The following is a 24,524-nucleotide window of genomic DNA, read 5'->3' as shown; positions in this document are numbered from 1 at the left end:
GATTGAGCCAATTAAATTCCCTCTAGCAAAAAAATTAGAGACACAGAGGGAAGTAACCAATGAGTGGAGAACACTGAGCAGTCAGGACTCAGGGTAGCATCACCAGCCAAATAGGGCCAGTCTTGAGAAGCTGCTGGAGAAACACAGGAAAGATACCACACTGCCACTGTGAAGTGAGAAAGGCGTGCAGATGCCAAAGGAGCCCGGGCTGCCACAAGTGAGATGAATGAGCTCACAATGCAAAGAACAATCGATCATTTGTCTGTTTGAGAGTGCTTAGTGTCTAAATCGTAGGTATCAGCCCTTAAAATGGTGGCCCTGAAACTCACCTTCCTTATCCCCATGCTTTCGAGCTTCTCTTCCAGAGTGTCCTCCAGGATTGGTCTGAAGTGCTTCAGCAAGGTGAGGTTATGCCTCAGAGCTGCCAGCACCTTCTGCTGTTCATCCTGGGAATCGTCCATCTCTGTAGCATGAGACAATCACCCAGATCAGCCTGGGCACCTGAGTTCTCTGTTCCTAAAGCCCCACTGCACCTGCCAAGCCCTCACACTGCCAGGGATCCTGGTCTCTAGCCTGTGAGTCCAGGGCCACTGACCCCTCCTGAGTGTCCATCCTTGGGTCAGAAGCTGGGATGTTTCTGCTCCTGGGTACCGCTGCCTTGGACTCTCCACACATCTTTACATTTCTCATCCCCCGCCAGTCTGGATCTCCAAGACCTGGGCTCAGTCAGTCCTACCACAGGTTAACTCAGAACTTGGAGCTTGCACTTGAGCCCTTAAAGCAGCTTGTTCTCTGGGCTCCCTTCTGATCTCAGATTCCAGGCCCCACTGCTGTGGGTTCCAGCCTAATCCTAGCCCCACCTGATACCCTCATCTCATTTCCATGCCAGGCTCAATTCTGGTCCAGGTGATAAACTGGTGGACAAGATAGACAGATCGCTGCTCCCTCAAGTTTACTCTCTAGGCCGGGGATTCTCCCTCTAACTTTAGCATATGTCAGAATCACCTGGGCATGGGTTAAAAATTAATAGTCCCGGCCGGGTGCGGTGGCTCACACCTGTAATCCCAGCACTTTGGGAGGCCGAGGCGGGCGGATCATGAGGTCAGGAGATCAAGACCATCCTGGCTAACACAGTGAAACCCCGTATCTACTAAAAAATACAAAAAATAAGCCAGGCGTGGTGGTGGGCGCCTGTAGTCCCAGCTACTCGGGAGGCTGAGGCAGGAGAATGGCGTGAACCCGGGAGGCGGAGCTTGCAGTGAGCCGAGATCACGCCACTGTACTCCAGCCTGGGTGACAAAGCAAGACTCCATCTCAAAAAAATTAAAGTAAAATAATAGTCCCTCACCTCACCCTCCACTGAGTCTGATTCCATAAGCCTGGGGGAGGGCCCTAGAATCTGCATTTTAACATATTGAGATGATTCTTATGGAGGTAAGCCACAGACCATACTTTAAGAAATACTGATCTGAGGCTAGCAAAATAAGCAATTACAATTAAATGTGGTAAGTGCTACAAAGGAGCAGTCCAAGGTGAGTCAGGAAAGGCATCCTACAGTGTTCTTCAGGTTCCACGTGGGGGCCTCTGTGGTAAGAGCGGGACCAAGCCCTTTGACTCACTCAGTAGACATTAACTAAACAAGTAGCATGAGTGTAATCCGGCTAAGGCTGGATGCTAAGGACAGCGAAGCTCATCTCTCATCCCCCGAGGACCTCACTCACAATCAAGGGTGGTAAATTTCACCGCTGGCTGCCTGTTGGAATCACCCCAGGCTGATTCCATCAGAATTTCTCAAGGTGGACCCAACATTTGATATTTATATTTTGAATTCTCTAGATATTCTAATAAACAGCAAAGCCTGAGAAACAATGATTCTAGGACAATGGTCCTTAACTGTGAGCCAAAGCATCAGCATTACCTGTAACTTGTGAGATGCAGATTCTCAGCTCCTACTCCAGACCTACTGAATCAAAAATTCTACAGCTGGAACCCAGAAATCTGGGTTATAACAATCCCTCCCCTACCACCCACTCACCCCCGACCCTGCGTGGTTCTGCTCAATCAAGTTTGCACCAGGACATGAGCTTCAACCTTGTCTTCACATTGGAATCACCTGGGGAGCTTTAAATGCTACTGATGCCTGGAGCCCAACCACTCCATGTTCTGCTTTAGGTAATGTGGGGGTGTAGCGTGGTCCTCTAGACAGTTCAAGCTTCCTGGGTGATTCTTAATGTTTAGCCAGTTGTAGATAGCCACTGGTCTCATGATGGTTCTCAAACTTGAGCAAGAATCAGAATGCCCTGGAGAATGTGTGAAAACAGACTGCTGGGTCCTGCCCCCAGAGTTTCTGCTTCAGTTTGTCTGGGATGGGGTCTGAGAATTACAACTCTGCATTTCTAACAAATTCCCAAGTGATCTGTTGCCTGCTGGTCTGGGATGGGAAGAGGTAGACAAACAGTCTGCTAAGCAAGTAAAACCTCCACTGTAACAGCACGAGCACGGCCATGGGATCCCCCTGACTCATCGATCTCAGCCTCCTCCTCTCTAGAACCCTGCATCCACTGTTTGAAGATGTGATTCATCCTACCTGAGGATTTTGTGTCACTCAACAGATACTTTCCTCAAAAGTGATATGCAATTCTAATTTTTACAACTATATCCCAAGGTTAAATGCACTGGGAGGGTAGGGGGAGGCAGTAGAGGACTAACTGGTTAAATAAATTTTAGTTTGTCCATCTAGGGGAAGACTGCAAAGCCCTGAAAAAGTAATGAAGCAGTTCTCTTTAAAGGGATATGAAACCATTTCTCAAGTAAGTTGTTAACAATACAACTGACTGCAGAACAATGTGTACAGTGTGTTCCCATTTGGGAAAAGGGAGGAGAACGGGTACACACATGTGCTTATATTTGCACATACTCCCATGTAGCATCAGACGATACACGAGAAACCATTAACAGTGAAACTTCTGGAGAGGAAACTGGATAGCTGGGCAGAAGGGAGGCCTGCTTCTCACTGCATACCCTTTTATACCATTCCTTTTTTCTTTTCCCCAAGGATTACCATCTCAAAAATAAAGAAAAACATTACATTAAAAAATAAAGTACCCCGTGATGAGCTCTTTGATGGCACAATAAAAACCTGTCTGGGCGTGTCTGTTGGGGAACTTTGAAATTGTCACATTGCTGCCTTGCTCAAACGAATGGGCCCTGGTCAGCAGCTTTTCCAGTCAGCACTCACTCACCTGTCCTGGGAGCTTCCTCTCCCTGACTATCCTAAGAGCTCCTTGCAGTCTGGGAGCATCTCTCTTTTTTTCACTTTTCTTTGGCATCCCTTGGCTACGTCTGGTTGAGAGGTCTGCAAATCAGAGTCAGTCACCAAATAGGGTGAATAAAAACAGCAGGTACCCAGTGCTCTGAAAAGGGAGCCGAGGTGGATTCCTACGCATTAGTTAGGCCCTGTGGGACCTGTCTGCAGCACACTCACAACGTAGAACAAAACAGCAAATGCCGTTTTAAGACAACTCAGCGAGTTATCTTCCACTGCTCTGCATAGTCACAGGTGAGAGTCAGTGGGGCAGGCTGTGAATCAGAAGTCCCTCCAAAACCTCACTCAGCTACCTTCTAGCTTTGTGACTCTGGACAAGCTAATGACTTCTCTGGGCCTGGGCTTCCCCATCACTAAACCAGCAGATTGTACATTAGTGCCTGTGTGTCACATACCTGGCACACAGAAGGTGTTAAGAAATATTATTTCATGTCCTTAGTTCCCTCCACTCCAGCTTTGGATGTTCAGATACAGTTAAGTAGAGAGAAACTAAACAAGAAGGAGGGCAACAAATCTGTTTCTGCACTGGACACCCAGGAAAGAAAGTAAGGTCCCACCTTCCTCTGGAGAGTCCTCCTCTGCGTCCGCAGCCTTTGGCACCTCGTGGGTCCCTGAAGAGAGGAGGAATGGTTAGTGGTGCCGGTGCCCTGGACCCTATCCCAGACTAGGAGAAAAGTACAGGACTCCAGCTGAGTATAAGCCAGAGAGAGAAAACCCTCCAGTCAGTTCATCTTGACTGTAGAAAGGCAGGATGCAGCAGACACTGGGGGCAGAAAAATCAGAGTCCACACACTAGCTCTGCCCCTTGCTATCTGTGAAAGAGGCAAGTCCTTGAACCCCTCTAAGCCTCAGTTTCCCAGTCTAGAAAATGAGAATAATATCGACACCACATTCAATAGTGAGCCAATGTAATGAGATGATGAATCTGAAGTGGCTGGGGAAGGGTGTGGCACATGGCTGTTATTACTGGCTCTGTTCTGGCTCCATCCCTCAAGAAGTTCAGGGCCACAGGGGTCAGGCCTCTCTGAACTGGCTGCATGGCTGGGAAGGGGATGGGAGGAAGGCAAGATAGGAGGAAATGTGAGTTTGCAATAAAAGGCAGAAGTGTAGCTAAAGCCATAGGACAGGGGAGCTGGGGGTGGAGGATGAAGGGCCAAACTTCACAAGGGACTGTCCAAGGTCCTCTAAACAGGAGTAGTCCCCTGCGGGTTGCCATCTACCTTTAGATGCCAGCACCTGCACCCCATTACACACAGATACACGCATCCCCACACCAGAGTACCCAAGAGGGGGAGACTGTATATGCCAAACAGGACACATTCACATGGGGTTGGGGTCAACTTGCTGAACATTGGGAACAAGGTAAAGGTTGCTGGCAACGCTGAATCCTAATTTTCCTCATTCGCTGCAGGCATGGTGAATTAGAAAAGCCTTCCCAAGAACCCCCACTCTACTCATAACCACCCTCCTCCCCACTGCCTCCATCCCTCTACAGACAGGAGCAAACCAGGCAAGCAGCTCTGCCAGCTGCATGGAAAGCCTTCAGCACAAACGCAGCTGCAGGCTGTGTGTCCCAGACGCCTGACACTACACGTCCACAGGTGGCTGTCACCCATCCACCACCCGTGAATTGATTGGGGGGAGGGAAAAGGAGGGAGAAAAGCCAGACACAACAGTCAAGACTGCTACATACTGCCCTGTGTAGACTTACCTTCCACCTTCCTGAGGGACAAGGACTGGATCTGCAAAGAGGTGGAATAGAGTGGGTTACAACCAGCAGAGAACGTTGTGAGAACTCTGCTTCGAGCAGTGTGTCGGCCTAGCACAGTGAGGAAGGGATGGTTACTGATTCCATGCCTCCCATTGGGAACTGGAAGGAGCTCAGATGCACCACCCCAGTCCCCTGACACATCTCTGGGGTCCGTGTGTGAAAGGGAATGGCAGCATGCTCCATTTTCCAAGGTGGGGGGGCAAGAATGTCCCCTCTTCAAAGAAGAATTAAGGCTCGAGGGCAGGAACCCCATAGAAACAGAGTGGGACAGGCACACAGTTGTTCCTATTGGTATAATTCATGGGAAACAGCCAGGGCAAGGGAGAGGCTCCCTCCCACAATGTGGGCATCTGAGCAGAGCACTCCCTGGGAGGAAGGAGTCAGACATGATCCAGGACAGGAGGCCAGATGTAGACATTCACTGAACGGTCTGCTCAACCCCCCTGCTCCAAGAAGTTCCTCTTCCTTCCTCCTTCATGGCTGCAGGCAGGACAGCCACAGGTGTGTGGCTTCACACCACAGCCGGACCCAACGTCAGGTTTGGGCAGAGAGCTCTGGACTGGCAATGAATGAAATCAAGAGCTGTTGGCAACCAACTGTTTGTGGTTTTCTTGGTTTATATATTTGTTTGTTTTACCACATGAAACAGATAAGAAGCAGAAGCTGATCTTCAGGGTAAAAGGGAAAAATAAAGCAGTTACAGAGAAAGTAACAGAGACACACAGAAGAGGAAACCTGATGACCACATTCATGTCTCTGGTTTCAGTTTACTCCCAGACTCAGCTGCTCCCTGCCGTGAGCTCTGTGAGATGCTCCATCTACCCTTATGACAAACTCCCTTTTCTGCTTAAGTTTGGGTTGCTTTTTATCACCTGCGGTGGCACATACTGATGTATGACTCATCCAGTGTCCATTCCCCACTGCTGTCTCCTTTGCCTACCTCACTCCAAACTGCAGAACTAGTTGTTTACTTTCCCAGCCTGCTTTGCAGCTGTAGTTTCCCATGTGACACAGCTTTAACCAGCAACACAGATAAGCACAAGTCTTGGGAAGGGACTATGTCATCAACTTCTTCTGCCAAATATGGTTGTATGGTTGGGGCTACAGTAGTCTGCTTGCAACTATGAAAGTGAAGCGGGAAACAAAATCATCACACTGAAGATGGTAAAAAGAAAAACACAGTCTGGATTCACAATGGCATACTTCTGCTGCTAACCAAGCCCAGCAACTGTCACCTCTCTTGCTGTGACAATAAAAATAAGCCCCTATTAGCCTATTCTGTTATCTTTAGCCAACAGGCTCCTAACTGAATCATTTGCAAACAAGAGTTCTGAGTAACATACAGGACATTATAGCCAGCAGGGAACATTGTGGAAACTCTGCCATGGTTTCCTCCTTAGGACACCTCCAGACTAGAGTTCAGTGCAGAGCTGAGTGTTTTGGGGGGGAAACTGAAAAGTAGCAAGAGAGTGGGGTAGTTATGTCACCTGGGTGAAATGTGGCTGGGTGTGTGGGAAAGCACAAATAGCAAGGGGTGCAGGAACAAGAGGCCAGGACTAGGCAGTAACAGTGGGTGCTCAGCCCAGGGAAGTTGTGTGGAGCCTGGTCCATGAGGTGGGTGGCAGCAGAGGAAGATACAGATTTTCCACAGACCTGGGGCTCGGGAGGGAGAGCTCAGCCTGGACTGGGCAGAGAATTGTCAGCAATAGGTAAAGAGTCACAGGGGCCAGCTTTAGGAGAAAGGTGCTAAGTGAATGCCTTTTCATCACACTGCTTTCTCTCTCACCTCATCAGAGACTGTTCCTTTATGAAAAAGGTACTGGTTAAGGAATTCTGCCTGAGAGCACTGTGTAAAAAACACAAGCTTTGCATTCTTCCTGCCTGGCCAGGGTTAAATCTCATCACTTACAGAGTGCCCTATGAGGACTTGAGCGAGGCACTTCCCTTCTCCAGTGTATTTCACCATCTGTCAAATGAAGATGGGGAGAAGGGGATGCCTACCTTGAAGGACAGTAGTGAGGCTTAAATGAGGTAGTAAGCAAAGTATCAGTGAGGTGCTGAGCACTTTACATGGTCTCTGCTGTTAGAGTGGCCCCATCTGCCAGCAGCCCCTAAGGAGACGGCACATCTTCAGCCTGGAAGGAGGCAGCTACAGCCTGATGATTTTGTGCCCTTCATGCCAGAGGACTTTTCTCTCTCCTTAAGGAGCCTGAGTGGTAAGACTAGCACTGATAAGCCCAGAAGAATCCAAGGAGATCCTCACAGGAAAGAGGCCCAGGGACACCAAGGCCTGGCTGAAAGCGGGGACAGACCTACCATCTCCTCCTGGGAGGCAATGATCCTAGCTTGTTCCTGCAGCTGGGCACGGAGGGTGCTGATCTGGCGCTGGGACTGGGCAGCTGCCTTCTTCTGATCCTGAGACAGGGAGGCCTGGAGCCTCTGGTTCTCCTCCTGTAGCTGGCAGGCACAAGATGGCTGGTCAGTCAAATGTCTGCAGGGACATCTGAGTGCCCAGTGTCTGCAGGCCCAGCACCTGTAGGCAAGTGCCGGGCAAGCACGGTAAAGGATTTTGAGACCTGGACAAGCTTTCTAACAAGACTACCTTCAAGTCTGGGGACATTTTTGTGCTGTGCCTGAGAAGAAGAAAGAATGGAAGGCATGCGTTTAAGACTAGAAGAAAAAGGGCTGTCTGTCAGGTGTAGCCACCCACTGAGGAACAGTCAGATAAATTAAAACCATTTGAAAATCATCAAATGGATGTTTTTAGGTGAAAACAAGAAGTGAAGAAAACAAGTTAACATGCTACTTCTGATGTAACAGTGGAAATAAAGTGAAAATATTTATTAATATTTGCATAAAGAAACTTTAGAAGAATACAAAAGAAAGCCATAAAAGTCACCTGAGCAGTAGGTGTTGGGGACGGGTAGATGGAACAGGTGGGAGTGAGACTCTACTCAGTGTAACTTAATATATTTCTCCTGTTTTTGGAACAAATGTGAACATATTTCCCATTTGGAAATGCTTCAGATAAAATAAAACCATCACATGTGAGTGATCGTGCTTCCCTACACCACAGTGAGGAGCGTCTACCATGGACCAGACTGATCTAAGCCTTTTCATCTTCTGAGCTTTCTGCGGGCAGAACCTGGGGCTCTTATGAACCAGCTTCCTCCTCAACTTGCCTCCTGCTCAGGGCACTTTTACAGAAGCTGTTTGCTCTGCCCTGAGGCCCACCGCTCCCTGTTCACTGTTCTCAGTATCCAAGTCCTTCCCTTCGGACTGCCGCTGAACTATCACAGAGGCCCACGGCCACCTGCTTCTCTCCTAGGGTGGGGGAATTTCAAAGAAGAGCCCAAATGTGAAATGACCAGGCGATTCATCTGAGGCTTATGGCACAACCCTCCCTGGAGGGCCTATAGGGGTCACTGCAAAGAAGACCACAGAACAAAGGCTGTGTTTGATTCAGAGAAGGCCTGGAGGGCCCTGTTCCTGGACAGGGAAGCTGCTGGCTGGACAGTTCACCCCTTCTGTGTACTGAGGGGACAGTAGCGAGGAGCAAAATCTGCAGCAAATTATCTGCCAACCAGTTCCAGGTGAGATAGGGGAGATGGTGGGTGAGGGGACACAGAGAATGCTGAATTCTGAGAGGAGGTCACGGGAAACCAAGCTCCCCGAGATCACCCAACAAAAGCTACCTCTTTCTTCTCAGCCACGTGCTCTTCATGCAGTTCCTTCATTTTTCTTTTCCACTCCATTTTCTGAAAAAGATTAAAAGCTTATCAAATGGACCCTTGCGGGTATTAAAACATATTATAAAGCTACAGGAAGTTAAAAGTACTGGCTCATGGGTAGGCAGACAGAGTAGTGGAATAGAATAGAAAATCCAGACAAAGATGGAAATAAATGGAAACAGTATGAGGAGAGGGAGATGGATTATTGACTAATGGTGTTAGAACAAATGGCTAGCTACCAGAAAAAAAATAGGAGGTTGGATCCTTATTACACATCTTAAACCAAAATATACTGTAGGTGGGTCAAAGATTTAACACAAAGAATAAGGCCATAAAAGTACTAAAAGAAAACACAGGAATGTTGTCTTTAAATCTCAGAATGGGAAAGGCCATAAAGAAAATATGAGTAATTGGATAATTTTGACTACATAAACATGAATGTATTGTTGTATGGCCAAACCATAATAAACAAAATTGAAGGACCAACAGAATACTGGGGAAAATAACCACAAGTAGAACAACAAAGGGCTGAGTTAATTTCCATACATTATACAAACTCATAAATTGATAGGGGAAACGTCAATAATAGAAAAGTAGACAAAGAATGTGAACAGAGTTCTCGGGAAAAGAGTGGCCTCTTTATAATGTGAAACCTGTCAAACATCAATCAGCAGAAACACCTTACTGCTGATTGTTAGTTAGACTTTACATTTTTTCTCAAGATTCTCGGACAGCAGAAAGAGAAACACAACATGATTTAACACCTGTACCAACTACCCTTCTTTGCCATGGAATTATCAGTGATACAGACCATTTTATAACCAGACTGCAGTAAAATTCATCCAGGGGTGGCCACAGCCACCTCCTACCAGCCCGTGAGAGCAGACTGCACAAGTCTTCCTGGCTCCATTCAGTGACCTCACATTGATAGCAGGAAATCGGCCATGGTGGGAGTATTTACACCATGGAAATTGGCAAATGCTACAAATTAAAGTTTTTTAGTTCCAGAGAGCTGTTTGCTAAACAACTACCATCACAACACTGGATGCATCCCAAATATCTTCAAACCCAAGAGACTGTCACACTTTCTAAGAGTTGTTTCCAACTAGGTTAGAATTAGAATGGGGCAAAGGTGTCAAATAAGAGACAGAGTTTTATGTATTTTTTAAAAGATCTTAGGCAAATCTGACATTGCACACATACCACCAGCCTCACCTGAGAACCCTATTCATTCTATGCTTTCATGTACTGGCAGAAGGTCTAAAAATACAGAACTTTGATGTCCTTCAACTTCTCTACCTTCATAAATGAGAGAATATATTGGAAGAGAAGATGGCTCTCGGCTTCCTCTGGGAAGAAAGGCATGGAGCATCAGCTCACCTGAATTTCTGTCTTCTCTCTCAGGGCCTGAAGCTCCTGTGCCTGCCGGAGCCACTCCTCTGACTCCTCATCTCGCAGTGATCCCAGGTTGGACTCCATCACACTGTGGGACTGCAGTGCCCGCAGTTTCTGAAAAGGCCAGGGCACAGTTTTATTCAGATGAAGATCTCATCATGATGTCAGATCAGAGGGGCACGCCTTACCCAACTCATCCTCCCAACTTATCCTCACTAGATACCTACACGCCTACAAATATTCACACAAATCAGCATTCCCCCGCACGAGGGCTCTCCTTGGGGGCTCAGCCCTTGCATAGAAAAAGCAATTCCATGGAAGAACAAATTAAAGAGTGTAGTTTCCATTTCACTTAAATTCTGCTATACTCAATATCCTGAGCTCTCCTGACTGCTGCCCCATTTCTTCCTCAGTCTGGAATAAGCTGATGAGTATGAGACTCTTAGAGCCTATGGGAGGGTCTCAGGCACCCCAAGCCACTCCTTGAGGACTCCTGCCTCTCTCCCTACAAAACATCCTGGCTGTCTCCAGAAAGGGCTTTGCACAGCTTGGAGTACAGTCATCGATACCTGGTGATTCCTGGGCTAGTAGTGTGTGTGACCTGAAGGAAAAGGTACAGAAAATTGGATCAAAGAGAGGATGCCTTTCCACCCACCTATGATTATTTCTTATAATATATGACTGGTGTAGTAACAAAAGCAACGTATTTCCATCTGTATGACTATATAAAACTCATAAGCCCCATTAAGGCTTTAAGGAAGTAACTGCAAGTGCCTAAGTTTAACTTGGCATCATTCTTGCTAACACTTCTCAACTACTGCTAAGCAATACTGGTTCCAAAGGTTAACAGTTTCTAAACTCCTTGAATATTATCAGAGAGTCAAATGCTTGATCAGATGTATGCGCACCTCCCGGGTTCTGATGTGTCACTCCTGGTTTCCATATGCTGCTTATGACACACCGCAGAGCTGACTTTCTTGGCATTACAAACTTTCATGATATTTTCATTTAGCTAGACACTCCTTTGGCATCTCAGTTTACCCCGGGTCTAATCTAAAGTTCTCTCTTTAGTCAGGTGACATAGCCAAAGTAAGCTCTCAGACTTCTGTATCAAGCAAAAAGTTTGGAGGAAAAAAACATTTTCAAAATACATAGAGTTTTCATTGGCCTTCCTCACATCAGGGAGAATCGGTTTTTGCATTTTGAAAATGGACGTCTTACAGCGTTTTATTTAACAGTCATTCTAAATGGAATCTTGCTTGTTTTTACCCTTAAAAATTTTTTTTAAATAAATTAACAAAATGACTACCCAACTACACTGAGAATTTGGTATCCAGTTTGATTCCTATACTTTAATAAAACAATAAAATATTGAAAGGAGACACGGGTAAGACACACAAACATACAAACACAATATAAATAATCCTATAGGGGAAAGGTTTTTAAAAAAGAATAAGATGGACTGAGCGCAGTGACTCAAGCCTGTAATCCCAGCACATTGGGAGGCTGGGATGGGCAGATTACTTGAGGCCAGGAGGCCAGCCTGGGTAACATGGCGAAACCCCATCTCTACAAAAAATATGAAAATTAGCTGGGTGTGGTGGCACGTGCCTGTAGTCACAGCTACTCAGGAGGCTGAAGGAGGATCACTTGAGCCTGGGAGGTCAAGGCTGCAGTGAGCCGTGATTGTGTCACTGCACTTGAGCCTCGGCAACAGGGTGAGAACCTGTCTTAAAGAAAAAAAAAAAAAGATAGGATGTTCCAATTTAGGAGAATGTGATCCAAGTTAAAAAGGATATCATGGATGATAAGGATTATGTCCTCATTCACCGAAACTCATAATTTTCTGATCAAAAGTAACCCTTTGACCCTTGAAGAGGCGGTTTCTGAACAACAACTTGAAATTCCTATCAATACCTATTTATCAAACGTCTAGTCAGCTAGCACTGTGTCGGGGAAGTGTGGGGGTCAGGAGATGTTTGCATGCGCTTGGGAAGGATGGATGTGGAGCTGTGTATTAGGAGCATGAGGTCAACAGTGGAGCAGCATCTTCTCTTCCACAATCATGCCTGGCCCAGCTGGGAAGCATTTTGGATGGAATGGTGTCATTTTAGGGAGCCCCCACCCCCACCCCAGTGCACACAGAGTTCTCATATCAACCCGTCCACCTTCCACCTTTGGCTTTCCATCTCAGACAGGAATGATGGAGCACCCAAGACTCCAGGCATATGACAATTTCCTTTTGAAAAAAAATTTGCCTAGGTGTTTCTTTAGGTAAAACATGGAATGATTGTGAAAAAAGCTATTAGACGGTTCATTTTCAAAAACAAGATTCTCCTTGATCTAGGAGGACCAATGAGAGATAAATACATTTAAAAAATATTTTTCCTTAAAACTTTTTCCTTGATACAGTTTTAGTCATACAGGTTTATATGGGAAGATATGGTCAAGGGATAACTTTTTTTTTCTTTTGAGATGGAGTCTCACTCTGTCACCCAGGCTGGGGTGCAGTGGTGCGATCTAAGTTCACTGCAACCTCTACCTCCTGGGTTCAAGTTATTCTCCTACCTCAGCCTCCCAAGCAGCTGGGATTACAGGCACCCGCCACCACACCCAGCTAATTTTTGTATTTTTAGTACAGACGGGGTTTCGCCATGTTGGCCATGCTGAACCACCCACCTTGGCCTCCCAAAGTGCTGGGATTACAGGCGTGAGCCACTGCGCCCAGCCCAGGGATAACTTTAATAAGGTTTTCCTGCATAAACTTGATAGTATATCCAGTAGAAGAATAGGACCTTTGGAAATTAAAGAGCTAGGTTCAAATCCCAGCTCCATCTCTTCCTAGCTAAGTGACCTTGGGCAAGTTATATGGCCTCAATTTCTTCACCTATAAAGAAAGAATGATAGCTGGGCACAGTGGCTCACGCCTGTAATCCCAGCACTTTGGGAAGCTGAGGTGGGCGGATCATTTGAGGTCAAAAGTTCCAGACAAGCCTGGTCAACATGGTGAAACCCCGTCTCTTCAAAAAATACAAAAATTAGCCAGGCACGGTGGCACACGCCTGTAATCCCAGATACTCTGGAGGCTGAGGCACGAGAATCACTTGAACCCGGGAGATGGAGGTTGCGGTGAGCCAACACCGCACCACTGCACTTCAGCCTGGGCGACAAAACGAGAGAATGAGAACAAGAAAGGAAGGTGAGGGGAGGGAGGGAAGGAGGAAGGGAGGGACGGAGGGAGGAAGGGAGGGAGGGAGGGAGGGAGGGAGGAAGGAAGGAAGGAAGGAAGGAAGGAAGGAAGGAAGGAAGGAAGGAAGGAAGGAAGGAAGGAAGGAAAGAAGGAAGGAAGGAGAGAAAGAAAGAAAATAGCTTTAAAAAAAAAACTTCAAAAAAAAGTACTAAACTAGTAATGCACCTATTTTGAGAATGTTATGGTTGGTTGCTATGAAGATGAAAAGTTAGTGTATATAAAGTATACTGCATGGGGGCTGGAAAATAGTAAATACAGTCAGTAAATGGTAGGTATTATGTCTGACCTCTGAAGACCCCAACACAGTGTCTGGCATGTAACCAGGATTCAGGGAATATTTGTTGGGAGAAAAACGCATTCATTTAAATTTTATCCCATTTATTGTCCAGTGATGAAACCCCTTGGCAAAAATAAGAATAATACCTAGAGATATTACTATACACCAGATATACTACTGATATATTACTATATGCTAGATAATGTTACATAGTGTATGTGTACTAATTTAACCCTCTCAGCAGCCTATCTTACAGTCATAAAACTGAGGCATGAGGAGGTTAACTAACTCATCCAAGGTCTCACAGCCAGTATGTGACACAGCAGTGATTCAACCCCAAGGCCTCTGATATCTGGGCCTCTAATATCAGGCCTCTGATAACTGGCTTCTGATAACTGACCTCACAGTGTTTTAGTTTCCAATAGCAGATGAAATAAAACTAGTACAAACCAAGATATAAATTTTGAGAATAAGCAGATTTCCAACAAAAGAACTTTGAAAAGCCTTTTATGTTGGGTACCTCTTCTAGTGTAGAGTTCTGGTTGGCAACATTTTTAAATTCATCCCAAAATAATTTTTTTAGTTTGTCTATTTCCCCATAAAGTTTGGTCCACTCTTGTTCTTTCCATTTATCAAATTCTTTCTTAGCTTCTACTTCCCTCTGATGAATGATCTCTGCTTCCTACAAAGAAGAGCAAGAACAATACGATGATTAATTCCACATCACAGCAAATATTTACTAAGACCTGCTTAGGCTTCCTTGTCTATCCAAGTCACTATGGAGACCCAAAGAACATTCATCCCACAGTTCCCGTTGTTTGGACTTGGGAGGACCAGTCTAAGCCAGTCTTACCTGAACTGTAAAGTCTCTTGAGTATAAGGACTTGTTTCTTTTTCTCTATGCAGGAATACCTCTGAGATATTACAGGTTCAGTCCCAGACCACCACAATAAAGAGAATATCGCAATAAAGCAAGTATTGGAATAAAGCAAGTATCACAATAAAACAAGTGTGTCATACAAATATTTTTGCTCCCCAGTGTATATAAAAGTTGCATTTACGCTAGACTGTAACCTACTAAGTGTTCTATAGGATTATGTATAAAAAAAGTACATAACTTTATTTAAAAATATTGTATTGCTTAAAAACAAAGATAAATAGCTAGGACCTAATTAAACTAAAGAGCTTTTGCATGGCAAAAGGAACAGTAAGCAGGGTAAACAGACAACCCACAGAGTGGAAGAAAATCTTCATAATCTATGCATCTGACAAAGGACTAATATCCAGAATCTATAATGAACTCAAACAAATCAGTAAGAAAAAAACAAACAATCCCATCAAAAAGTGGGCTAAGGACATAAATAGACAATTCTCAAAAGAAGATATACAAATGGCCAACAAGCATATGAAAAAATGCTCAGCATCACTAATGATTGGGGAAATGCAAATCAAAACCACAATGCGATACCACCTCACTCTTGCAAGAAGGGCCATAATCAAAAAATCAAAAAACAGTAGATGTTGGCATGGATGCGGTGATCAGGGAACACTTCTACGCTGCTGGTGGGAATGTAAACTAGTACAGCCACTATGGAAAACAGTGTGGAGATTCCTTAAAGAATTAAAACTAGGGCTGGGTGCAGTGGCTCACACCTGTAATCCCTGCACTTTGGAAGGCTGAGGCAGGCAGATGGAGACCATCCTGTCTAACACAGTGAAACCCTGTCTCTACTCAAAATTCAAAAAATGAGCTAGGCGTGGTGGCATGCACCTGTAGTTCCAGCTACTCAGGAGGCTGAGGCAGGAGAATCGCTTGAACCCAGAAGGTGGAAGTTGCAGTGGGCTGAGGTCGCACCATTGCACTCCAGCCTGGGTGACAGAGCGAGATTCTGTCTCAAAAAAATAAATAAATAAATAAAGAATTAAAACTAGAACTACCATTTGATCCAGCAATCCCACTACTGGGTATCTACCCAGAGGAAAAGAAGTCATTATTCGAAAAAGATACTTGCACACACGTTTACGGTACCATAATCCACAATTGCAAAATCGTGGAATCAAACTAAATGCTCATCAATCAATGAGCAGATAAAGAAACTGTGAGATATATATATATCTCACAGTTTTTTATATATATATATATGAAGGAATACTACTTAGCCATAAAAAAGAATGAATTAACAACATTTGCAGTGACCTGGATCAGATTGGAGACTATTATTTTAAGTGAAGTAACTCAGGAATGGAAAATCAAACATGTATGTTTTTACTGATATGTAGGAGCTAAGCTATGAGGACACAAAGGCATAAGAATGATACAATGGACTTTGGGGACTTGAGAGGAAGAATGGGGGGGGGGGCAAGGAGTAAAAGACAACAAATATGGTTTTGCAGTGTATATCGTTCAGTGATGGGTGCACCAAAATCTCACAAGTCACCACTAAAGAACTTACTCATGTAAACAAATGCTACCTGTACCCCAATAACTTATGGAAAAATAAAAAAAAATAATAAAAATTTTAAAAAATACTTTATTGCTAAAAAATGCTAACGATCATCTGATCCTTTAGTAAGTCATAATCTTTTTGCTGGTGCTGGGTCTTCCCTTGAGGTTGATGGCTGCTGACTGATCAGGGTTGGGTGCTGTGGCAATTTCTTAAAATAAGACAACAGGCCAGGCATAGTGGCTCACGCCTGTAACCCCAACACTTTAGGAGGCCGAGGTGGGTGGATCACTTAAAGTCAAGAGTTCAAGACCAACCTGTCCAACATGGCAAAACCCCTGTCTCTACTAAAAATACAAAAAATTAGCCAGGTGTGGCAGCACATGCCTGGAATCTGTTACTCGGGAGGCTGAGGCAGGAGAATCACTTGAACCTAGGAGGCGGAGGTTGCAGTGAGCCAAGATCATGCCACTGCACTCCAGCCTGGGTGACAGAGCAAGACTCTGTCAAAAAAAAAAAAGACACCAGTGAAGTTTGCCACATGGACTGACTCCTCCTTTCATGAAAGATCTCTCTGTAGCATGAGATGCTCTTTGGTAGCATTTGACACACAGTAGAATTTCTTTCAAAATCAGAGTCAATTCTCTTAAACTTTACTGCTGCTTTCTCGACTAAGTTTGTGTAATATTTTAAGTCCTTTCTTATCATTTCAACAATGTTCACAGCATCTTCAGCAATAGTAGAGTCCATCTCAAGAAATTCCTTTATTTGCTCATCCATAAGAAGCAATTCCTCAACCATTAGTTTTATCATGAGGTTGCAGCAATTCAGTCCCATCTCCAGGCTCCACTTCTAAGTCTATTTCTCTTGCTATTTCCACCACATCTGCAGTGGCTTCCTCCACTGAAGTCTTGAATCCCTTAAAGTCATCCAAGATGGCTGGAATCTATTTCATCCAAACTCCAACCTCCTCCAAAGAATCACACATTTGCTTAATGGCATCCAGAATGGCAAATCCTTTCCAAAAGGTTTTCAATTTACTTTGCTCATATCCATCAGAGGAATCACTATCTAGACAGCTATAACCTTACAAAATGTATTTCTTAAATAATAAAACTTGGAAGTCAAAATTACTCCTCGATTCATGGGCTGCAGAATGGATATTGTGTTAACAGGCTTGAAAACAATACAGGCCGGGCACGGTGGCTCAAGCCTGTAATCCCAGCACTTTGGGAGGCCGAGACGGGCGGATCACGAGGTCAGGAGATCGAGACCATCCTGGCTAACACGGTGAAACCCCGTCTCTACTAAAAAAATACAAAAAACTAGCCGGGCGCGGTGGCGGGCGCCTGTAGTCCTAACTACTCGGGAGGCTGAGGCAGGAGAATGGCGTGAACCCGGGAGGCGGAGCTTGCAGTGAGCTGAGATCCGGCCACTGCACTCCAGCCTGGGCGGCAGAGCGAGACTCCATCTCAAAAAAAAAGAAAAAAAAGAAAACAATACAAATCTCCTTGTACATCTCCACCAGAGCTCTTAGGTGACCAGGAACATTGTCAATGAGCAGTAATTATTTTGAAAAGAATCTTTTTTTAGCAGTAGATCTCAACAGTGGGCTTAAAATATTCAGTAAACCATGCTGTAAACAGCTGTGCTGTCATCTGGACTTTCTTGTTCCATTTTTGGAGCACAGGTAGAGTAGAGCTAGCATAATTCTTAAGGACCCTAGAATTTTCACAGTAGCAAATGAGCATTGGCTTCAACTTAAAGTCACCAGCTGTATTAGACCCTAACAAGAGAATCATGCTGTTCTTTGAAATTGTGAAGCCAGGCATTGTCTTATCTCTAGCTATAAAAGTTCTAGATGGCTTCTTCCTATAGAAGGTTATTTTTTCTACACTGAAAATCTGTTTAGTACAGTTACCTTCATCAATGATCTTAGCTAGATCTTCAAGATAACTTGCTGCAGCTTCTATATTAGCACTTGCTGCTTCACATTGCACTTTCATTGCTATGGAGATGGCTTCTTTCCTTAAACCTATGAACCAACCTCTTATAGCTTCCAACTTTTCTCCTGCAGCTTTGTCACTCTCAGCTTTCATAGAAGTGAAGAGAGTTAGGTCCTTGCTCTGGATTAAGCTTTGGCTTAAGGGAATTTTGTGGCTGGTCTGATCTTCTATCCAGACCACTAAAACTTTCTCCATCTCAGTAATAAGGCTGTTTCACTTTCTTATCATTTGTGTGGTCAGTGGAGTCGTACTTTAAATTTCCTTCAAATCTCCCTTGTATTCACAACTTGGCTGTTTGGCACAAGAGGCCTGCCTCTCAACCCATCTCAGCTTTCGACATGCCTTCGTCACCAAACTTAATCATTCCTACTTTTTGATTTAAAGTGAGAGATGCTTAAATTTGCCATCTTATATGGACAGTTTGTGGCACCCCAAAACAATTACAACAGTAACATCAAAGATCACTGATCACAGATCACCGTAACATTATTTTTCATAATAATGAAAAAGTTTGAAATATTGTGAGAATTACCAAAATGTGATACATAGACATGAAGTGAGCACAAGCTGTTGGAAAATGATGCTGATAAACTTGCTCAACACAGAGTTGGCACAAACCTTCAATGTGCAAACAATACAATGTCTGTGAAACACACAAAACACAAAAAAAGAGGTATGCCTGTATTCGTCACAATACCCACTATGCAGCTGGTGCTCAATAAATGCATGCTGAGGGGATGAATAATGAAGGGATGAGCAGGGTAACTTCATGTATTTTCATTCTACAAACATTTACTGAGCATCTTCTCTGTGCTGAGTTCTGGAGCTTTCAGAATCAAACCCAGTCTTTGTCCCTAAAAAGTTAACTTACAGTATTGTGTACGAAGCTAAAATTCAGGTGCAAATGTCCTCAGAGGGTGCTGACTAATGCAGGAAACTGCAACTCTCTGCTCTACTTTCGTCCACATAAGTCTGGCAAAAATAATTCAATTTTCCTTTCCAGGCTACCTAAAATCGTTTGCCATGTCCGAGAAGGCACTATCCCAGTTCTGACTCCCAGCTCTGGGAAACCAGCTGGAACGTTTGCCCTGTGGGATTCATGTGCATCAAGGGTCTCCTGGGGTAGGTCCATGACCTGGGTCTCCCTGATGTTTTCTCTCCCTGCCCACCTGGAGCTGCCGCTGCCTCTCCGCCTCTCTCTGGGCTTCCAGCTCCTCTTGGGTCCACTTTAGTTTGGCCCGTAGTTCTTCTAACACCTCTTCCACTGGCTGTTCCTGCTTCTTCTGTTTTCCTGTGGGGTCCATGAAAAGACAGGTGATCAGTTTAAGTCCAAAAATCAAGGGAGTGTAGTTTCTCACCTCATCAATCAGCCACATCTCGGTCTGAAACCAGCTTCACTACTTAGTACATTGACCTTGGGCAAAGAACATAACCTCCCTGTCCCTCTGTTTCCCCAAACTGGAAAATAGAGATAATAATAGCACCTAACTCAGAGAGCTGCTGTGAGGATGAAATGTGAGAATGCAAAGTGCTTAGCGTAGTGCTTAGCATAGTGCTTGGCACAACAGCTCAAAAAATGTGAATTACTATTGTACTGTCACTTAAAGTAAGTATTTTGACAGTACTGACATATGGAAATAGAAATTTAAAATTACTGTAGTAACAGAACAGAACATCAAATAGCATGTACACCAATTATCAATAAAAAGAACATATCTATGTATCCTGACAGTAATCAGAGAGAATTTTAAAGTAATACAAATCATTGTAGTTTTAAGTTCACTGTTTTCAGTAATGTACGTGTATACTTTTAAATGTCAGGCCAGGCGCGGTGGCTCATGCCTGTAATCCCAGCACTTTGGGAGGCCGAGGCGGGCTGATCATGAGGTCAACACTAGCCTGACCAACATGGTGAAACCCCGTCTCTACTGAAAAAACAAAAAAAATTAGCCGAGTGTGGTGGCGGGTGCCTGTTACCACAGCTACTCGGGAGGCTGAGGCAGAAGAATCACTTGAACCCCGGAGGCAGAGGTTGCAGTGAGCCAAGATAGCACCAATGCACTCTAGCCTGGGAGACAGAGCAAGACTCTGTCTCAATAAATAAATAAATAAATTTCAAATGAAAAAGAAGCAGCATGTATTATAAAGAATCAAAGCTCCTTTAAGTGTATACTTTAAATTGTTTAAGTGAACAAAAAGATTCAGAATAAATTATAAAAAGCATCCTAACTAAACCACATACTGATGATAAAGCAAGAGTTCAGGGTCAAAAAAGAATCCAATTATTCTTGAACATTTGTTACTTTTTAAAGCATATTTAGTGATTACTAGATAAATCATACTGTTATTAAAATTCTAAGCCTTTTCTTTGAAAAGCGATGTGGCTTTTCTCAGGTTGGACATTTTACAAACAAGCAATTTTTAGTTGCAGTAGAAATTAAACTGCTTTAACAACATGATTTGAGGCGACTGTGGAATAAGAGAGCAGGGCATCCGGGAAGTCAGCTGCCTGCGAATAAAGAGGCCATGACCATCAACATAGCAAAAGTGATCTTAAGAACACATTTCTCTCTCCTTACAGCACTTTACATTAAGGAAATAAGAAGAGCTATGCACAAAGATTGACATGCAAGAATACCAATCATCATGTGATTTATAATAAAGAAATGTTGGGGTAAGCCATATATTCAACAGGAGGAAATTGTGAAATAAATTATGATAGCCACTTAATGAAATACTATTCGGCCATTAAAAAATCACATTTTCAAAGATAATTTAATGACATTGGAAAATATGACATATTCTTAAATGAAAATAAGCAATAATCAAAGCACACACTATATGATTATATATGTCTACAGAAAAAAAATGACAGAGAATACACCAAAATATTAACTGCTGGTGATATTGTCCATGGTTTTTATTTTCTCTTTTCTAATTTCCTGTATTTAAATTTTCTATATCAGAGACACATTTTTATTCAAAAAAAATTGAAGGCATGGAAAATTTATTTTTCCTTATAGCCTCCAATGCAGAACTAAGAAGAATTAGATATGCATTAAATACATAGTTTTAGGTAAGTGGTACTTTTTTTATGAAAAGGGAATTTAAATGACGGAAAATAGGAAAAGATGTACTTAATGGTATTTTTACATCTATATTTGTTTTATGTTTTAACTAATATTTCTTGTTGAACCTCAGAAAGGGAATATAGGTTGAGCGCAGTGGCTCACGCCTATAATCCCAGCACTTTGGGAGGCCAATGCAGGCAGATCGCTTGAGCCCAGGAATTTGAGACCAGCCTGGCCAACATAGTGAGACCTCATCTCTACGAAAAATGTTTAAAATGAGTCAGGTATGGTGGTATGTGCCTGTAGTCCCAGCTACTCAGGAGGCTGAGGGAGGGGGATCGCTTGAGCCCGGGAGGTGGAGGCTGCAGAGGAGCCGAGATCAAGCCACTGCACTCCACCCTGGGTGACAGAATGAGACACTGTTTCAAAAGTGAATGTAAAATATGCAAATCTCTTTATGGGGAAAACATACAGCCTTGTTCCTCATTTTGGAATCTGAAGTTGTAAAATTAAAGTGATTAGGTCATGATAATCTCAAGTATGTAGAAAAGTCAAAGAACTGGTCTGACTGCCCATTCACCCCATTTAGGCTTATTCGTGGCTGGCATCAGGAAATTGCAGATTCGCAGAAGGCTGGAAGGTAAGAGCCTTTCAAAGTCACTCCATCTGACTGCCCCATTCACAGTGAAGGCCACTGAGACACAGAGGGGAAAGCATGGACCAAGGTTACATAATAAATAGGGACAGAGCTAAGACTGAAATCTACCTGTCTGACTCCAGCCTTTCTTTACACATGGGGTCAGAAACCCTTCCAACCCATGTGGGCTCCCCTGGTGGTGGATGGTGGGATCATCCCCTCCCCAATTGGACAGTGAGTTTCTGAGAGCAGTTTGGGTGGTATAGGTAGTTGCCACCCACTGAATACCAGCCCCCGGCCCTTCCACAGTCCCAGAAGGGGCCCAGGTTGCTGTCTGGACTCACCACCTTCTGCCACGCCTGCATGCCTGCGCTGGATGTGGCCCCGGAGAAAGGTGGCATTCATGAATGTCTTGTCACACAGGTGGCACTATACAGAGAGGAAGCAATGGGGAGTACAGGATTAGGTCACCTGAGTCAGCCTGGGATTTCCCCTATATCAAAGCCCCCATCCCCTTGGGACCCCTGGGCTGCTTCAGAAATAAAGAATTTAATTTACTGAGCAAGGCAATGATGTCAACCCATGCTGCCCACTAGGATCACCTGGGGAGCTTTAAAATACCACCAGTGTCCCGGGAAACTGCGAACACTGACTGGATATTTGATGATACTAAGGAATTTCTGTTGCTTTATCAGAGAGTGATGATGGTGTTTGTCTATGTTTAAAAGTCAGTCTTTTTCTTTTAGAGACACAAATAGAGATATTGAAATATTACAAATAGAATCATACTGCTAATATGCTTCAAAATAATCCAGAAGTGGGGGAAAGTGTGCAGGGGAAGAGACGCAACAACACTGGCCACGGGTTGATACTGTTAGTGCATAGATAAAGGTTCATTAAATGATTCTCTCTACTACTGTATATGCTTGAAATTTTCCATAATAAAAATTTTTTTAAATATGCCAATGTCTATGTCTCACCCCAGAGTAGAGAACCACCAGAGGCAGAGGTTAGCAGATAAACAGCATCTGTAATTCCACATCCCTCTCCTAAGACATTTCAGACATAAGCAATCTATCTACATCATCTTTTCACTGTAAAATTTCAGAATTCTTCTCAACACAGCTTTGGAGGCTGCCATTGCTAGTTAATCCATAGGCAGATTATTTGCTATCTTTGCAGACAATTATGACAGGAATTGCCAGTTGTTCCCCAATACCCATTTTCCTTTTCTTCCTTGGTAATAGTAAGTCCTGTGGCCAATGAGAATAAACACTCTATGTCCCAACCTTCCTAGCAACCAGGTGTGTCCACAGGCCTTACTACTAAAAGGGTTCTGACCCTTTTAATCATAAACATCATATCAATCACATCAATTTGTTATCAATTAATAATATATCGTGACGATTCCTTCTGTCCCACTGTGATATTGTGATACAATAAGAATGTAGGCTGGGCACAGTGGCTGACACTTAAAATCCTAGAACTTTGGGAGGCTGTGGTGGGTGGATCACTTGAGCCCAGGAGTTCGAGACTAGCCTGGGCAACCTGGAGAAACCCTGTCTCTACAAAAAATTAGCCAAACATGGTGGTAGATGCTTATAGTCCTAACTACTCAGGAGGCTGAGGTGGGGGGATCACCTGAGCCTAGGAGGTTAAGGCTGCAGTGAGCCATGATCAGACTGCAGCCTGGGTGACAGAGTGAGACCCTGTCTCAAAAAAAAAAAAAAAAAAAAATGTAAATTTGGTCTTTGTTCCTAGTTTCTGGCAGGGAGCTCCTAAAACACTTAAAACAAGCTTGTTTAACCTGCAGCCCATAGGCCATATGTGGCCCAGAACAGCTTTGAATGCGGTCCAACACAAATTTGTAAACTTTCTTAAAACATTGTGAGATTTTTAGGAATTTTTTTTTTTTTTTTAGCTCATCAGCTATCATTGTTAGTGTATTTTATGTGAGGCTCAAGACAATTCTTCTTCTTCCAGTGTGGCCCAGGGAAGCCAAAAGATTGGACACCCCTGACTTAAAATCTTCAGAGTGATAAGGGTGATAAAAGCATCTTTTGTGATAATATTTGGTCTTAGTCCCTAGTTCATGACACAAGAGATTCTGAGATCCTTGGAATCTCCAGAGTAATAAGAGCATCTACTATAGTTTGAATGTTTGTCCCTTCCAAATCTCATGTTGAAATTTAATCTCCAATGTGGCAGTGTTGAGAGGTGGGGCCTAGTGGGAGGTATTTGGGTCATGGGGCAGATCCCTCATATACAGATTAATGCCCTCCCTTGAAGGTGAGGGAGTTCTCATTCTTATTAGTTTGACAGAGCTGGTTGTTAGAAAGAGCTTGGCACCTCCCTCTCCCCTTACTTCCGCTCTTGCCATGAGCTCTGCATAGGCCAGCTCCCCTTCACCTTCCACCAGGAGTGAAAGCAGCCAGAGGCCCTCACCAGGTGCCCAGTCTTGAACCTTCCAGCCAGCAGAACTGTGAGTCAAATAACCTCTTTTCTTTATAAATTACCAGCTTCTGGTATTCCTTTATAGCAACACTAAACTTACTAAAACAGTGTTTTTTGTATGCTAATGAAAGGACTGGTGGCTGGGCACCTTCTGCCCCACCCC

General features: G+C 44.0%; 1 protein-coding gene across 1 annotated transcript in view; it reads right to left on the bottom strand.

The window, feature by feature from the left end:
- DZIP1L (DAZ interacting zinc finger protein 1 like) overlaps positions 1-24,524 on the bottom strand; it is a 55,270-nt gene that overhangs the window by 15,110 nt on the left and 15,636 nt on the right. Inside the window, exons 3-11 of the mRNA XM_025373940.1 lie at positions 22,252-22,336; positions 19,369-19,490; positions 14,270-14,431; positions 10,208-10,336; positions 8,792-8,854; positions 7,413-7,553; positions 5,037-5,067; positions 3,883-3,936; positions 330-463 (exon numbers count right to left, since the gene is read on the bottom strand). Coding sequence (XP_025229725.1) covers positions 330-463; positions 3,883-3,936; positions 5,037-5,067; positions 7,413-7,553; positions 8,792-8,854; positions 10,208-10,336; positions 14,270-14,431; positions 19,369-19,490; positions 22,252-22,336 — 921 coding nt within the window. The remainder of the gene's footprint in view (positions 1-329; positions 464-3,882; positions 3,937-5,036; positions 5,068-7,412; positions 7,554-8,791; positions 8,855-10,207; positions 10,337-14,269; positions 14,432-19,368; positions 19,491-22,251; positions 22,337-24,524) is intronic.

Source organism: Theropithecus gelada, chromosome 2, assembly GCF_003255815.1.
Source record: "Theropithecus gelada isolate Dixy chromosome 2, Tgel_1.0, whole genome shotgun sequence".
In the NCBI taxonomy this organism is placed as follows: Eukaryota; Metazoa; Chordata; class Mammalia; order Primates; family Cercopithecidae; genus Theropithecus; species Theropithecus gelada.
The sequence above is the reverse complement of the archived record's forward strand: the minus strand, read 5'-3'. Positions and strand labels throughout refer to the sequence as shown.